At 28.1% G+C, this 19,067-nt stretch overlaps 1 protein-coding gene across 3 annotated transcripts in view; it reads right to left on the reverse strand.

The window, feature by feature from the left end:
• LOC111622772 (myosin-I heavy chain-like) overlaps positions 1-19,067 on the reverse strand; it is a 66,850-nt gene that overhangs the window by 23,360 nt on the left and 24,423 nt on the right. For all 3 annotated transcript variants that reach the window (XM_023365195.1, XM_023365194.1, XM_023365192.1), the window contains 10 exons: positions 18,324-18,621; positions 17,994-18,218; positions 17,758-17,892; positions 13,843-14,001; positions 13,693-13,763; positions 13,417-13,606; positions 6,831-6,928; positions 6,090-6,174; positions 5,887-6,007; positions 2,044-2,321 (listed from right to left, as the gene is read on the reverse strand). In XM_023365195.1, coding sequence (XP_023220963.1) covers positions 2,044-2,321; positions 5,887-6,007; positions 6,090-6,174; positions 6,831-6,928; positions 13,417-13,606; positions 13,693-13,763; positions 13,843-14,001; positions 17,758-17,892; positions 17,994-18,218; positions 18,324-18,621 — 1,660 coding nt within the window. The remainder of the gene's footprint in view (positions 1-2,043; positions 2,322-5,886; positions 6,008-6,089; positions 6,175-6,830; positions 6,929-13,416; positions 13,607-13,692; positions 13,764-13,842; positions 14,002-17,757; positions 17,893-17,993; positions 18,219-18,323; positions 18,622-19,067) is intronic.

The following is a 19,067-nucleotide window of genomic DNA, read 5'->3' on the forward strand; positions in this document are numbered from 1 at the left end:
TTTTATTGTTTTTATATTTTTCAATATATTTATTTTGTTTGTACAAAATAAAAAAATAATTTTTAACGATACAATAGTCTTTGTTAGACTTAACATCGACGAAAATTCAATGCGAAGCGACACTCAACGGAGAAAAATTTCGACATCGGATACGTTAAACTATTTTTTCGTACATAAATCAGTTATCCGAAATATCAGTTATCCGGACAACCCCAGTCCCCAATTAATTCGAAAAATCAACGCTCTACTGTATATATAATATAATTTCTGGTATAAAAAATTATTTCAAATAAAGTATAAATTAATAATATTTTATGTAAGTATATGATATCTAAATATACAAAATTACATGTCCTGACTGACTGATTGATTCATCATCACCCAGAGCAAACCGCTGATCCTAAAGAGGTGAAATTTCGTATACAGGGCTACTCAAATATAAGATCTTTCTTTCATAAATCACGTTAGGATACTCAATGAGAATGCACACTAAGAAGGGATTTTTGGAAATTCCCTGGCGGGGGAGAGGGAGAGGATTAAGGCTTAACCTGAAGAATGGCTTCTACTGTACTATTTTAGATTCTAGTTTTTTTTTTTTTGATAGTAATAACTTAATTTCCAAATGTACAATATTTACCAAATCATCCAAAACATTTGCCCAAGCTACACTGGGCTCATTTGCTAGTTGTAAAATAAAAAATGACAGCACATGATGATAATGTATAGTAAAAGAATACAAAGATTTAAAAAAATAATAATGTAATAGCAGTTAGTTATATCAGTACAACAATAAATTACAAAGAAAATATTTATATTAACTTAATTATAAATTATAAAATAATAATAATCTATTTATCTAAAAAGTTTTGATTAACTGTTACATGAATATTAAAAATCTTAAATCTTAATTTTTTGAAGAAACTTTTAACTTAATTGATTGGACATGGTGAGAGTGAAGACATTTTAGTCTTTCTATGAATTTTTACTAAGATTTAACTTCTGAAAAAACATTGGAATAGAATTATCATCTTAAAATCACATGCTTCAATCTTTTATCAAAGCAACAAAAATAAATGAATGAATAGGAAGAAAATATCAAACAAAATATTGAAATGAATGTCATATGAACAAAGAAACAAGAGACATTGAAACACATGGCAGGGTGCAGTGAAAAAACATTAAGATAGGACTGGAAAGATAAAAAAATAAGATTCAAGTGTTATTTTTTCCTACGAGATCAAAGATAACCATTGAAATGGAAAAAGGCTAAAGCAGAAGAAAAATGTAAAATAATTAAAATCTTTATAGTAAAACCACAATAATTAAGAATTCTAAAACATATATTAAGAAACAAACAAAAAGTCACATTTTTTAGTATTACTAACAATTTTATCTAATTATTTGAAATACATTTTGAATTACAATTGAAAATTGAATCATTATCTTTCTGATATTCATTAATTTTTGAATGTTACATTATGAGATAATTTGGGACTAATTTACATCAGATAAAAATTTTAAAATATAAGTTAATACTCACTCCATTTCATTCTCTACTATAATTCTATTACTTAAATATCTATTTTTATAATAAACTATATTTTACACAAACATATACATCATTTGTAATGTAGGTAGAAATTTATTTAGAAAAAATTCAATTATAATTAATTTTATTCAGTAGAAAAGGAATGTTATGCAAGACCTTTACAAAGTTTGATAAACTCTGAATAAAAACTTTTGCTAGTTGGTATGGCAATAAATAACATAGCATGGTTATATATTTGTTCAAATTAGCTGTATGAATTTTGCAGGTGTCCAATTTGAAGTATTTGGATGACAAAGCCAATAATACATTTAATGTTCAGTATAATTCAACCAGTTATGTATTTAAATCTTACTTTAGGCTATTTATATACTGAAATTTTATAAAATTAATTCATGTTTTACATATTTAATCATTAAAACTATAAACATCCAATGACATATCTATTTATAACAAACTTCAGATTGTATGATAATTTCCTANTATATTATACATACCCTTCTTCCAACTTCATAAGTAGGCCTTAACCAACCTGCATGTGTAGGAGAGTAACTTGCAATAAGATTTGCTAATTCATGTTTTTGTTTAGTTTCAAATATAAAGCACTTATGTGTATCAGGTAGAGATTTCATCAAATGAATTGTTATTAAATCGTCACTAGGATCAACCATGACTGAGTCTATATCACAATAACGATAAGCATTTAATATGGCTTTGTCTCCTGGATTAACCATTAATATTCCTTCAGCATTCACTCCTAAAACAAGTTGATGACCTAAAAGTATATAAAATTAATATTAATATTAATTAAATGTTGATAAAAAAAATTAATACAATAGAAACCAAAAGTAACTAGTCATATAATCTTACTTAAATAAACATTTTTTGAGTAATTCTTTAGTGCCGACTTTTAATAATTGTCATCAAAAGTTGACATTAATGAGTGTATAGAAAATGTTACATATTTCAGTGTTTTATTTCAAGCTATTAATTAAATGCTAATGGTATCAGTGGTATAACTACAGCTATGATATCAGTGGCTTAATAACTAAATCATAAATCAGAACTAATTTTTTAAAAATCAATTTGTTTTATTTCTACACAATTTAATACAGCTACAGAATATTAAGCATATGTATTTGATTATTTATTTCTTTTCTTATTAAGCAAATTACAACTAAATTTAGTAAATAAGAATAAAACTGACAAGAGTTGCTTTGCAATGCAATAAAAAAAAAATGCATAGTCTATCTAAATTTGTCAAGTGATCATATTGTGTCAACTGCTAAATTGCCAGCTTTATAACTTAAAAAGTTATGTGAATTTTATGAAATAAATTAATTTGTCATAATGTGTTGTTAACAATGTTATCTAATGAACAAAATTTTTACAATTTTAACAGTTTGCATTGTCACACAGCACTTCCAGTTTTTGTTGTGCAATAATGGAGAAATAGCAAAGAATAGATACAAAATATAAGGAATAGTATTTTTGTAAGAATAAATCTATTTTAAATTGCTATTCTGTCAATTTGCACTTATTCAATATTGATATGTGATTTAATAGTGTTCAAATTATATCTTAATTGAAAATTGAAAAATTAATTGAATTTATATGTAAAACTTAAAAATATATTGAAAAAAATATAAAAAGATTCATAGCTACAAATACATGTCAGCATTAGTGACAAATGTTGAGTGCGAAAGCACACAATAATTCCTACAATGGACATTGTGTATACAGCATCTCTCAGACTCCAGAATTTTTCTCTCAAAAAACATTTGTGCAATGAAAAAGTGTAAACTGCTTGTCGTCTGGATTGAAAAGCCAGAAAAGTAAAACTTTTTTCAATTTTTTACAAAATTTTAAATATAAGAGATGTTGAAAAATATGCACTGTGACAGCTCAATCCCAAACAATTCATGTTACATTTCAGAATAGAGGAAATATGATGTATGAATTACCAAATATAATTTAAACTTACTTAAGATAATTTAAAATATATTAAACACTTTTTTAAGCATTTAAAAGTGTTAACAAACATCTTTTGTATTAATAAAGCAGAAATATTATTAGTTTCTTAAACTTGTTTATCAATCATTTCTAAGTACAGTCTCTCCTTAACTTATGACGGGTTTATGTTCTGAAAAACACATTGTAAGTTAAAAATATTGCAAGTTTGAAAATAAAACTAAATACTGTAAATAAAAAAAAGGCTATATGCTAGCTTATACAGTATGTAATGTTGCTTATTGTATAGTAAAGTTACATAAAAGAACAAAAGAAAGAATGAATGAAACAAAAGAAAATGTATAGAAATATATTATGCTAATTACAATAATCTTTCAAATATTGTAAAATCCACCAGAAAAGTATGCAATAAAATTTTATTATAAAACCTTAAAAAAATTAAAGGAGATGGTAGAATATTAGTTACTGGATGAAGGAGATGGTATGGCAACAGGGCTATTGATATCTTCTTCTGAAGCAATCTTCCAGACTGGGGATGCTACAAGGCATGAATTACTTGAATTCAAATTCTAATAATTTTTGCACTTCTGCTTCACTCACATTGGCCATTGTATATGAGAAATATCTTGTTGAAATATCTTACGTTAAAACATCATAAGTTGAGGAGTGTCTGTAAAAGACATTATTTCACTATTTCTGATTTTTAACAATGATTCGTTCCAGATTTGTAATAAATCCACAGAGATTTACCATCTTGAACTTTTCACCTTCAGCTAACTTTCTATCTGGTTTCAAAGTATATTTGCAATTTTACTGAATGCTTTTTGAAACAAGACAGTATTAACTTTTCCATTAGTAATGTTCCTAACATGCTTCTAGATTTTATCTTTCAAAGTTCCCTCAGTTATGCCAACATATTCAAAAGATGGTACTTTTCTGTTAATAGGATGCCAGTCGTAATTGTAATCCGATGCGTGATGCCATCATCTTATTGACATAATGGAAAAGCATGAGAGTAATAAAAGTCAAGTAGATTTAATAAACCATAAAATAATTAAAACTTGAATAAAATCACAAAGATGGATTAAAGCAAAGTCAAAAAATTTAGTTGTTAAATTCTTAATCTGCTTTGCATCTTTTTTGTTGTGATGTTTATCATCACATATATTTCTATCCAAGTTTATTTCTATTGAAATGTACTATAACATTTGAATTGTATTGAATTGTATTATAACATAATAAAATTACCATTTCTTTACACTGTACTGAATTTATTGACTGGTGTCCCATTAACAGAAAAGTACTCAAAAGATTGTTATTCTCTAATTGATCCAATATGCTGTATCCAGCACTCTCAATAAAGCAAATCTTAATCCAGCTTCTTTAACTTATCATTCCTTAAATTTATCTTATTAAGTGAAATTCTGTGAAATAAATCCTCTATCATATCTAACAGATGACCGTTTAGTTGCAGGATGTTTCAATGATGTCAATGAAAAAAAATCAGTACTTTGAATAACTAACTGTGAAAACAATTTCTGTAAAATGCCACTCAATTGAATAATGAACTGGAGATTATCTTCAATTCATTATTCTGATGAACTTGAATCCATCTTTGAAATATGCAAGATTAATCATTTCTTTACACAATATTGCATTATTTTACATAAAAAATGGATTGTCATAATAGTTATTTGAGAAAACAAAGTTATTCTCAAATAATTTGTAATGCACCACATACAAAAAAAAAAAAAAAAAAACTGGGGTTACACAATGTTAGGGTTCAAATACCAGGCCTGGACTTTTAAATCAAAAGCAAACAATAATAATAATAAAACCACATATAAGTAACAAAAAGAATAAACAATCAATCAAAGAAAATTTCACTTCATATAATAACAAATTCAAAAATCTCACCTCCACCTCAAAAAAAGAAATACATCAAAGTATACAGCTTACGCTAATCACTTCCCAGAGATGTGTCTACATCATTTGTCACCAGGAGCTACACCACATAGCTGTATTGGATGTGCCATCTTTTATCCAATGTTCAGTACAGCTCCGCACTGCCCTAATTTACATTATTTTGCGTCACGGGATCAGTCACTGATGCAAAATTAGTATCTCTGCCTTTTTGACTTTGTCACATGTGCTTAGGAGTTTGTCCTTAAATAAATAAAAAGACCCCCGAAAAGAAAATAACTAACTAAAAATAACACCCAAAAACATAATATAATGGTCGGACATTGACTCCTTTACAAACTATTTGGTTACTTTTTTAATTCTACTACATATAAATGAATGCATTCATGCATGCATACATATACTAGAATTCAAAAATTATATTTTCTGATATCTTTGAAACTTACCATAAGAAAGATAACCTTTATAAATAACAGAAAAAAGAGTGGTCCCGTAGAGTGGATACTGCATAACAACTGAAAGATACCATACTTTGGCTACAACTTCTGATTTTCCACTGCCATAAAACTAAAATTTAAAAAATTATTATAAGTTAAAAATTATTTAATTTCATACATAAATGCAATTTACTAAAAATTTTTATACGAACCTTATGAGCTTCAGATATTTCTTTTGGCCAATCTTTTCTTGCTAACTGAATTCTTTCACATAGATAATTATTTACATCTGAGTATCTATTATAAATAAAAAATACATTTAAAGGTGAATTTTAATCAAAAGATCTGTAAATCTTTTAATTAAAATTCTATATGCTTTCAAAGTTTTAAAGGCCTTTTGAAACATCTTGCATATTGAGGAAAATTAATTTTACTAATATGAAAAAGTTTATGACCAAACAAACGCGCAGCATCTAATTTAGATATATTAATATCTAATAATTCATATCCAAATACTTGTAAAAAATGTAAAAAAAACTAATTCTATAATTCGTCATCTACTAAATTACAAAATTTCTGTTTAAAAAAATTATCATTTATAAATATATAAAGTATACATGTTAAAGCCATATTTTTACAATCAGATTAAATTAACTGAAAAAATATTATCCATATATTTATAAGCCCATATATTAATATCCTGATTTATGAAAGAAAGAAATAATGTAATGAACATATCTTTTGATTGTAATACTTCGTATTTAAATTTATTTCATCAGTAGGTATAATCATAAAATGTATCTTCAAGTTATGACATTTTGAAATTATTACTATTTATTATGAATTCATTTAAATCAATTAAGAATATCAACAATAAATATTAAAACTTTCTGCTTAATTATTTTAATTTAACATTATTACATCCATATACATTAAAATTTTGTTAAAATTACCTATCTAATCTTCCTTCTTGTGGTTCTCCTAATAAAACTTGTGCTTGTAAACCAGCTAATTGTAAAGCAATACGTTCATTCACTGGAAATTCATCAGCCTAAATAAAACAATTATAAATTGAACTTATTATAAATATAATAAAAATTATTCTAGCAAATTAGCAATCATAAAAAATAAGAATAGAATGAAATATGATTATTCAAATTTTAAATTAATAAAAAAAATTTTTAATAATACAGTAGAGCGTCAATTTTCCGAAAGTCAATCATCCAAAACGTCAATCATCCGAAAGAATTCCAGTCGGCAAATTTAAATTTTCGCCAGTGCTGTGGCGCTTCAATCTTTGACTATGTCTTGGGCTACTCAAATATTTTACGTTTTTGATACTAAATTAACATCTGAAGTATAATTTTTTATTGTTTTTATATTTTTCAATATATTTATTTTGTTTGTACAAAATAAAAAAATAATTTTTAACAATACAATAGTCTTTGTTAGGCTTAACATCGACGAAAATTCAACGCAAAGCAACACGCAATGGAGAAAAATTTCGACATCGGATACGTTAAACTATTTTTTCGTACATAAATCAGTTATCCGAAATATCAGTTATCCGGACAACCCCAGTCCCCAATTAATTCGAAAAATCAACGCTCTACTGTATATATAATATAATTTCTGGTATAAAAAATTATTTCAAATAAAGTATAAATTAATAATATTTTATGTAAGTATATGATATCTAAATATACAAAATTACATGTCCTGACTGACTGATTGATTCATCATCACCCAGAGCAAACCGCTGATCCTAAAGAGGTGAAATTTCGTATACAGGGCTACTCAAATATAAGATCTTTCTTTCATAAATCACGTTAGGATACTCAATGAGAATGCACACTAAGAAGGGATTTTTGGAAATTCCCTGGCGGGGGAGAGGGAGAGGATTAAGGCTTAACCTGAAGAATGGCTTCTACTGTACTATTTTAGATTCTAGTTTTTTTTTTTTTGATAGTAATAACTTAATTTCCAAATGTACAATATTTACCAAATCATCCAAAACATTTGCCCAAGCTACACTGGGCTCATTTGCTAGTTGTAAAATAAAAAATGACAGCACATGATGATAATGTATAGTAAAAGAATACAAAGATTTAAAAAAATAATAATGTAATAGCAGTTAGTTATATCAGTACAACAATAAATTACAAAGAAAATATTTATATTAACTTAATTATAAATTATAAAATAATAATAATCTATTTATCTAAAAAGTTTTGATTAACTGTTACATGAATATTAAAAATCTTAAATCTTAATTTTTTGAAGAAACTTTTAACTTAATTGATTGGACATGGTGAGAGTGAAGACATTTTAGTCTTTCTATGAATTTTTACTAAGATTTAACTTCTGAAAAAACATTGGAATAGAATTATCATCTTAAAATCACATGCTTCAATCTTTTATCAAAGCAACAAAAATAAATGAATGAATAGGAAGAAAATATCAAACAAAATATTGAAATGAATGTCATATGAACAAAGAAACAAGAGACATTGAAACACATGGCAGGGTGCAGTGAAAAAACATTAAGATAGGACTGGAAAGATAAAAAAATAAGATTCAAGTGTTATTTTTTCCTACGAGATCAAAGATAACCATTGAAATGGAAAAAGGCTAAAGCAGAAGAAAAATGTAAAATAATTAAAATCTTTATAGTAAAACCACAATAATTAAGAATTCTAAAACATATATTAAGAAACAAACAAAAAGTCACATTTTTTAGTATTACTAACAATTTTATCTAATTATTTGAAATACATTTTGAATTACAATTGAAAATTGAATCATTATCTTTCTGATATTCATTAATTTTTGAATGTTACATTATGAGATAATTTGGGACTAATTTACATCAGATAAAAATTTTAAAATATAAGTTAATACTCACTCCATTTCATTCTCTACTATAATTCTATTACTTAAATATCTATTTTTATAATAAACTATATTTTACACAAACATATACATCATTTGTAATGTAGGTAGAAATTTATTTAGAAAAAATTCAATTATAATTAATTTTATTCAGTAGAAAAGGAATGTTATGCAAGACCTTTACAAAGTTTGATAAACTCTGAATAAAAACTTTTGCTAGTTGGTATGGCAATAAATAACATAGCATGGTTATATATTTGTTCAAATTAGCTGTATGAATTTTGCAGGTGTCCAATTTGAAGTATTTGGATGACAAAGCCAATAATACATTTAATGTTCAGTATAATTCAACCAGTTATGTATTTAAATCTTACTTTAGGCTATTTATATACTGAAATTTTATAAAATTAATTCATGTTTTACATATTTAATCATTAAAACTATAAACATCCAATGACATATCTATTTATAACAAACTTCAGATTGTATGATAATTTCCTAACTAAATTATTACAAAAATATTTTTTCATTTGAAATAATTTAATAGCCAAGCAATGTGCCGACTATTATGGATGCATTGAATGGTAAAGTAGTTTTAATACAGCTGATAAGTAAGCCAATGACATCCTGTTTCAAATGAAAAGAAAATAGGCTATGCCAAATGTTTAACTTTAAATTTTTTATTTCATAAAACTTTTTAGATAATAAATGCAATTGTTTACCAAGGCCAATGTAAATTTTTATTTTTCTCTCTATAATATCCAAAACATTTTCTGAATTTTTCTACAATCCAAAATGTTCTTAAAATCAAAAAGTAATACAATTTAAATCATTCTAGATATCATAAGAAAGAATACAAGTAAAATTAAAGTAGAATGCATTAAAATTTTAAAAATTACTAAAATTTATTTTTTTGATTTCTTTATTTCTTTTTTAAATTTTGAAATAGAATTTTTTCAGGATATCATCTTGTGAAAACAAAATAATCTGATGTTGACAGATGAAGCAGTTTTATCAACAATGTCTCAAGAATAAGTTAAGAGAAAAAACAAAACAGTTTTCAAGCTAGTCTATAGCTCCATTACATTTAAACTTAAACAGGAGGATGTCAAACTCATATGCATTGAAATTTGATAAACTACTACTGTGATCAAAAAGTATTGGAAGTGGTTCATTTAAATTGCACATAATTGTCATTGTTTGGTATGACTTTCATTGACATGTAGCAGCAATCCATATATCATCATTTGTTTTTGTTTGAAAAATAAATGCTTGTTTTATGTGTAAAGAATTTTTGCACTGGCAATTTTTCAAAATGTTGAGTGTAATTGAGCAAAGAATGTGCATTAAATTTTGTTTTTTGGAATATAATTACTGCCACAAAACATTTGAAATGTTACAAAAAGCCTTTGGTGATGATAGTCTATCAACAGAAAAGTTTTTAAGTTCAGATGTTTTAGATTAAGTTTAAGATGTTCAAAGAAGGCAGAAAACATGTTGAAGATAAACCATGTTCTGGATAGCATCCACTTCAACTGATGAACAACACATCACTCAAGTCAGAGATCTGGTGCTCAATGATCATCGTTTAACAATTAGGACCATTATTGAACGAGTTCCAATATCATTTGGATCTTGTCAAGCAATTTTAAAACATCATTTGGGCTTGCAGATAGTTGCTTCTCAAGTTATCCTGAAGCATTGAATTTTTTCCAAAAATAATAAAGTGTTCAAATGGCCAAGGAAATGCTTTCTCAAGGTGAATTGTTCTATAATGCATCATTACAGGTGATGAAACATGGTTCCACACTTTAATGAATGAACAATCAAATGAATGGAACTTGAAATGAGACTGAAAAGATGTCAAAGTCAGTCAAGAATCAAGGTTTTGTGTTGACTGTTTTCTTCAATTCTAATGGTGTTGTGCATCACAAATTTCTTCTGACTGGAAAAACTGTCAACAAAGAATATTATTTGAGCATTTTGTGTTGTTTACATGAAGCAATTCCTGATTTGTGGCAAAAAAAATGCATGGATTTTGCATCTCTATAATACACTTACTCATAATGCTCTTGTTGTTCATGAATTTTTGGCCAAAAATTCAATATGAATCTGCAAGCTCCATATTTACCTGAGATGGTACCATGTTAATTTTCCTGTTTCCTTGACTAAAATTTCTATTTCATGGTTTTGAGTCACTGTTTTGAGTCAATTGATGCCATAAAACAAAATTTGCTGCAAGTCCTGAAGGGGTTTCACAAATCAATTTTAAAGCATATTTCAAGGATTGGAAAAAATATTGGCATAAGTGCATTGCAATGGGAGGGGATTACTTTGAAGAAAATGAAATAAAATTTCAATAAATAAATTCAAATCTTGCATTTTATTGAACCATTCTCAATACTTTTTGATCACATGGTTATAATATACACTATCTGGCCAAAAGTATCCGGACACTCCTAAAGAAGTGGATCTGGCAGGTGATGGTCTTTGATGCGTAACTGAAACGTATGAAAGTGTTGGTAGTGTTTTGTGAGGTCATATTTATGCATTTGTGAGACAATGAATAAGTCAAAAGAGCTTAGTGACTTTGATTGTGGCATTATAGTGGGATTCCACCTTTGTGGGAAATCAGTTCGTGAAACTTCAGACATTGTACAGAAGTCAAAATCCACTGTGAGTGATGTAATTGTGAAGTGGAAACGTCAAGGCAGTGAAAGTGGAAAAAAACGATGTGGCAGGCCGAAGAAAATGAGTGAACGCAGCCGTAGAACCCTGAAAAGGATAGTGAAACAAAGTCGCATGTTATTGTTGGTTGAAATCACTCAGGAGTTCCAAAGGTCATTAGGCATTAGTATTAGCACCAGGACGATTCGTTGAGAGTTAAAAAACTTGAAATTCCATGGTCATGCAGCCACTCACAAGCCGAACATCACTCCCCAGAATGTGAAGCGTCGATTGCAATGGTGCAAAGCTCACCGTCATTAGACTGTGGACATGTGGAAAAGTGTTCTTTGGAGTGATGAATCTCGCTTTACAATCTGGCAGTCCGATTGACGTGTCTGGGTTTGGCAAATGCTTGGTGAGCACTTTTTACGTGACTGTATTGTGCTGACTGTAAAGTTTGGTGGTGGCAGCATCATGGTGTGGGGTGCTTTTCATGGTTTGGCCTGGGTCCCTTAGTTCCTGTGGTTGGAAACATGAACTCTAAGATGTATGTGGACATTCTGGACAATGCTGCTCTCCCAACTCTATGGAAATATTTTGGGGAAGGCCCATTTCTCTTCCAGCAGGATAACTGCTCCATTCACACATCGAGACTTGCGCAGGCATGGTTTGATGAAATGGATGTTCAAAAATGGACTGGCCTTCTCAGAATCCAGATCTAAATCACATAGAACACCTTTGGGATGAATTAGGACACAGATTACGTAGTCAGTCACATCGACCATCCTCACTGCCAGCACTCAGCCATGATGGACGCTGGAAGTCAATTCCAATGGCCACCTATCAAAAACTAGTAGAAAGTCTCCCCAGACATGTACAGGCTGTCATCGATGCAAAAGGAGGACCAACATCATATTAATATATGCCTCAGGACTCTCCGAGTTTGTACTACTGGGTGTCCGGATACTTTTGGCCAGATAGTGTATATGGTCTATATTGTATTGTGCTGAACAAACATACTTTGTTAGAGCTAGCATAAATGTTTTGTATTCAGTAATGTGTATGATTGATATATTTTCTTTCTCACCATCCAATGCAAGGACAGAGAATTTAAAAACCTGTTTCTCATAAATTGGAACACATGTAGCTTTTGTGAATCATACATATGTAGTATATGTCTAGAAAACAAATATTATATGACACATAAAACATTGTGGATGTTGAATTTGTGCAATAACATGTTCATGAATGTTTTTGCAGGTCTTTTCAACTAATCTTAAACACAGTAAGGTCATCACTCTGTAATAGTATAATGGTTCATTGAAAAATTGGGAATTTCCTGATGGCTCATTTGTTTGATGATCATTCATTATTTTAAAATACGTTATATTTTACTTAAAAAAATTAATTAATAAACAAAATAGAAGCACTATCTATTGTACTAAATTTAAAAAAAAGTGTTATTCTAATTCAAGCCATAAGCTTTCATGGTACATCTCATGAGAACAGATATCCAACTCATGGCAACATGGTCTATTACTTCAAATTTTAAAATGATGTCCTATGTTCTGGAGAATATTTTTGAATTGAAATAACATGACCTCTCCAAATCAGAAATTTGTATATAGTTAATTGGGGCATCTGGCTCCTAAGCTTTCCATATCTGGCTTGACTTCCATTTATTTAACTCTGTTCTCAAGATTAAGGAAGAATAGACAGACACCAGTGAAAATTTATGTCTGCAATTTTAAAATTGTAGCCCAAAAACTGAAGTTCTATGTAATAGTTTATAGATATAATTTATGGCTAAAAGTTTTTTTAAATTATAGTAATAATTATATAATTTCATTATCTTTTAATTGTATAAGACAGACCATTTTTTTGTAATATTTAAAAACAGTAACAACAACAATAATATTAATAATAACATTTGTAATCAAAATCATTATTTTCTAAAGTTTTTTTTGATTTTTTCAATACCTTTACAACACCATGTACAGCTTGGGCAAATAATAAATTAACTTCAACAGGATCTTGAGGAATCTCCCTTGGATTTCGAAACAATCTTTTTCTAAATAAAAGATGACATTCTCCTCCACCTAGAGCTAAAGTTGGACCCTTTTTAGAAAGTGTAGAATATTTACTAAAAGTAGCTGAACTACGATGGCACCTGTAAATACATTTTATTTTTATTTAAAATTTTTACTCAAAATTAGAAAAATATTTAAAATAATTTTAAAATTAAAATTAACTTACATTTCCCATTGTGATATAATATCTGCAATATATTCATATCCTTTTATTACATGTTCTTGTTCTGGTGTACACTATAGATCAGATAAATTTATTGTAAATATTACAATTGTATTAACAAATGTAATTTAAGCAACCATATCAATAAAATACCTCATATAATGCCCAACCATCTAATGATCTTAAACCAATCTTTATTGCTAATTGTTGCATGGCATCCATTGCAGTATCAGAAGGATGTATATTAATGGCTTTTGTACGACCATCCAAAAAGTAAAATCGGCAACCCAAATTATTTAAATTACGAACAGCCTAAAAACACATTTTATATTATTTTATAATATAATTTTATAACATTTTATAATTTAAACTAAACTAATCAATTCAATAATTATTTGATATAGAATAAAACATTCAAAAATAATTTAACAGAAATTTTTAAAGCTTACAAGAGATACTATGAAGTAAACAGATATAATCTAATAACATTACAAAAAAAAAAAGAATAAGCAAGAGAAATATAAAAGCAATCAATCAATATATTCAATAAATGGAAAATGTTCACTTTAAAAAGCAGCCAAAATCTATTCATATCAATCACCTGTATGTAAGACTCCCCATAACCAACAATAGCTTAAAGATTCTATATGAAATCTTGAATACTGTCAATATAAAATTTTACTGGATCAAAGTCCACTCAAGAAGCAATGGCAATGACAAGGCAGATAATCTGGCCAAAAAGGCCTCCTCTTTATCCACTGTGTGAAGCTACTCCTTGATCCCCTGTCCTGGGTTCAAGGTAAGCTGGACTCTATTCTAACATCTTGTTGGCAGACGGAGTTGGATGGGAGCCTGACAGGACGTCTCACCCACAACTTTATCCCCAGCATCTCTCGCAGGATCAGCAACAGTCATTTTATCACCAATCATGTCGTGACCCAAATACTAACAGCACACGGCAACTTCAGAGCCTACCTCTATAGGTTCTTGAGGAAGGGGAACAGTTTGTGGTTCATTCACATCACCATGCAAACCTTTGTAAGGCTATTGTGGAATGAGGGTATCTTTGGCCTTTATAGAGGACCAGATCATCTATCAAGAATTCAAGACCTTCATGAGACACCTGAAACTAACAGACTATACACTACCAGCCCAAGCAGCACCTAATGAATAGCTTGTCTTCTGGGCCAACAGTGACCCCCAAAAGGGGACTTATTCTCAGTGCCACCCTTTTTTTGCTAACTTTTATCAAGGTTGCTTCATCTGTCCTACTTCTCAAAGTATTACTCTTATGACTTCTTCCTTGTAAATACAAATTGTTCTGCATATGTGAAATAATGTTTATCCTTATCTTATCCAACAGTCCCCCTTGTGGCTCATGTCCTCACCCTTCCACTTTCAAACCTCCAACTATCACTATCCCACCTTTCCAACTTTCCTCAAATCACTCTCTCTCCTTCCTTTATGCATCTTTCTTATCTTTTAAGACTACACCATTGAGTACAGCCTTTCTTCTTTCACTGTGTGTGTATGTAAGATCTTGAGAATTATAAATAAATTTGAGCCTTAAATTGTCACTTTAAACTTATAATAGCAGTAAAAATTCTTTCTTCATTACTTTTGATACATTATCATCATACACAGCATCAGGATAATGTGACCACATTTATCTTTTTTCTGGAAATGCAGATCCATCAATAATATCATTGCTCTTACCTTTATTTTGAGAGTCAATTTTACGTCAAAATCACCATAGATGATGATTTGCAAGACTACTGCCAATGAAAACATGCATATCCAGACAAAATACAAGGAAGGTAAAGATGTAAATAAGAAAAATATAATGCAAAATCATAAAAACAAACAAAAAAAGACTTTAGAGTAAGCACAGCAGAAACATCCAATTAACATATCTTAATGACAAATGACTGCCAGATGACATCAAGCAATTACTTTGTACAGTAATAATACTATTAATTATTAAGTAATTGTGCCTAGAGATAGGCATTAGGCACTATTTCTTGATAAATTTAATAATTATAATTAATTAATTATTATTATAGCCCAATGTAATCCAGCAATCATTTGACATTAAACAAAAAACATCAAGTTATTGAATGTTTATATTTAACACATCTTAAATATAAGAAAGTAAATCCAGTTGTAAGGGTTAAATGAAAGATTTTAAATTCCCTCATCATTTCAGCTAAGAATGTTAATAAAGGAAATCCCACAGGATAATGTTTTTAAAGTAAATAATATCCTCAGCATTTCTTGCTTGATCGAGAGATGCTGGGGATAAACTTGAAGTAATTATTGTTGATAAAAAATATATATCTAATTAAAAGAATTTGATGAATCGAAAAATTTCTTGTAATGTTAAAGTGTGTAAGAATGTTTTCATTTTAATACAGTCATACTTTATAAAAAATTCATCATTAAAATCTATTTATAATTTTCCTTTTCAAAATTACAGATTAAGGATGCTGTTGACTCAAAATTCATCTTGTAAATCTTAGCTAATAATAAAAAGATGTATTGTTCAGTAATTCTAACTTTGTCAGATATAATACAGTGGATGATCGGTTAACAAACATAATCTGTTCCAAGATTGTGTTCGCTAACCAATTATCAATTTACCATAGATTTTTCAATTAATAAACTCCAAATACCTTTAAAATGCAGTCTATTTTAAAAACTTATCAAACGTTTTCGGTCAAATTAACAGACTTTCTTCAGGATTGAACTAACAGAATTTAAATTTGCCAAACGGAAATTCCAAAACGTACATTCTACAATCTTCTCAGATTCAATTGCGCAAGTCCATTTTTTCTTTATAATTGTAACGCCGCCGCTTTCCATGCTGATGCTATTTTGTTTGATTCTCGAAAATTTATATTTTGCCCTTTTTCCCTGTATTTATAAATGTGCCAGGCTTCTGCATACTTTAGATGTCTTCTATTTTCAACCTTTTGTATGACATCTGCCTTGCTCCATTTGATTGCAATCTCTGTTGGATCTGTGATTGCATAATTAGCCAAAGCCATGACTGGTTGTTTAAATCTTATATTCTTTTCGTGCTCTTTCAATCTTTCATTTAACAATCTCTTTGTGGCTCCTATATAATATGGCTCCTTTTTCAGCCTCTTATCATGCAACGGTATACTGTACACACCTGGAACCAGCCTCCTGTCTACTGGAATTTCCGTTTGGCAAATTTAAATTCTGTTAGTTCAATCCTGAAGAAGGTCTGTTAATTTGACCGAAAACGTTTGATAAGTTTTTAAAATAGACTGCATTTTAAAGGTATTTGGAGTTTATTAATTGATTATAGTAATGCAGGTAGAGATATAACCATAGATTTTTATGGGTATTTGATTAATTCGTTCTGGAGACCCAAAAAGATAAAAAATTTATACTTTCTTACTATGTTTATTTATATGTAATAATAAAAATACATATATACACAGTGTTGCATTTTTATTAGTCATGTTTTTCCGTTTGTGGGGGTTAAAGAATCTGTCTAACATTGATTGCTTTTCTCTCTTCAGGATTTTTCAGAAGTACTTAATCGAATTGTAATTGTAGAGATCCCCAAGCCTATTAACCTCAACCTGGTTTGATGCCATTCTAAGACCGTATTAATATTAATATTAATAATTAATATTAAAATAAAATACTGACATCATTTATGAGAGAGTAGGTATTATTAATATGAAAAGCCATTGTAAAAATAATAAATGCTGAAAATGTTCAACATTAGTTAACTTAATAATTTATTGTATAATTATTTTAATCTATACAAAAGTATTAGAAATAAATTAATAGTAAAAAATTTATTTCAAAAATACTTACAAAATCCTTTTAGGTTATTCAAATATTAGAAAATTTAGGCTTTAAATTTATGTATATTCTGACATACATAAATGAAAGACATTAGCTTCAGAAATATTTGAATAGTTAAATAATTGGTATTCAGTTATAATTTTTAAAAAATAAACATTTTTCTGATGAAATCATAATCTGATAATCTCAAAAACAAACCTAATTACAAAATTTTTAACTTACATTAATCTCTAAAGATGATGGATGCATTTTTCTAACAGTAACTTTGGTACTATGAAGATTATCTAAGCACCATTGAGCATATCTAGCAATACATCTATCTTCACGAAGATTTTTACGAAGAAAACAGTGAAAATACTGAAAAAGTTTTTATATTATAATAAACATGTTTAATTATTAATACTTTTTTAAAAATGACAGAAATAAACTCAAAAACAATTATTATTAAAAAAGCTTACACGACTAAAAGTCTTGCTTGGATGGAATGCTACCACACACAAACATAATACAAGCCAAGCTCTTAATAAAGATTCACGACATGGATTATTAGTGGACTGACGAACTAACTGCACTAATATCTCATCTCTTAATTCTTCTCTTTCAATACCATAACCAATAATTGACTGAATTACTTGAACATCACCTTCAGGCTTTAATTCACCACGTAAATATTTACTAAGATCCTAAAAAAATTTAAACATTTTAAATCAGTTTAAAATTATGATGAAAAATTAAATATATCTCTACAAAGTGCATTAGTTATGAATTGGATAAATTTATTTATTTACCTTGAAAATTGTACATGCAATTGTAATATTTTCTGGATCATACATATGTATATGAGAAGTAGGAATTGCACTGTTACGAGTATGAGTAACCATTTCATATTTTGGCATAACTTCACCTGAAGATTTCCTTCGTCTAGTTAATGTCCTCATAACAGTTCCACCCATATCTCGAACATGACAATTAAAATATTTTTCAGCAAACTGAATCATATCATAATGATAATCATCTTCTTCTTCATATAGTCTCTGTTCTTCTGCTTCAATTTCAATTAACCTTTTCTCAATTCTTAATTTTCGTCTATGAATCCAAAAATTTATTATTATAAACGATAAAAGTATATTTTTTAATATACGTTAATTAACTTTATTTATAATTCCAATAATTTCAATTAATAATAGTAAAAATTTATCTATTATAAATATATATTATACGTTCAAGTTAACTGATTCCATCTTATCTAACAATTTAATCTGAATCCTTTTCATTACATTCAATATCTTTATAGTTAAAATATTAAATAACTAATGAATATTTATATAAGCTCAACATAAATATTTGAACTTGATATTTTCTTCTGTTGAACAACATTAAACAAGAATTTTTATTAACCATCCCTTAACAAAATTTTAGAAGTAAATGACTAATCAATGAAAATCTATCATTAATAAAAGACACAGTAAAAATTAATTTTATATATAATTTAGGAATCAAAATACTGTACTTGTACTTTTTACTTTTCAACA

This window comes from Centruroides sculpturatus, unplaced genomic scaffold (assembly GCF_000671375.1).
Source record: "Centruroides sculpturatus isolate CEXI.00-Female unplaced genomic scaffold, Cexi_2.0 scaffold157, whole genome shotgun sequence".
In the NCBI taxonomy this organism is placed as follows: Eukaryota; Metazoa; Arthropoda; class Arachnida; order Scorpiones; family Buthidae; genus Centruroides; species Centruroides sculpturatus.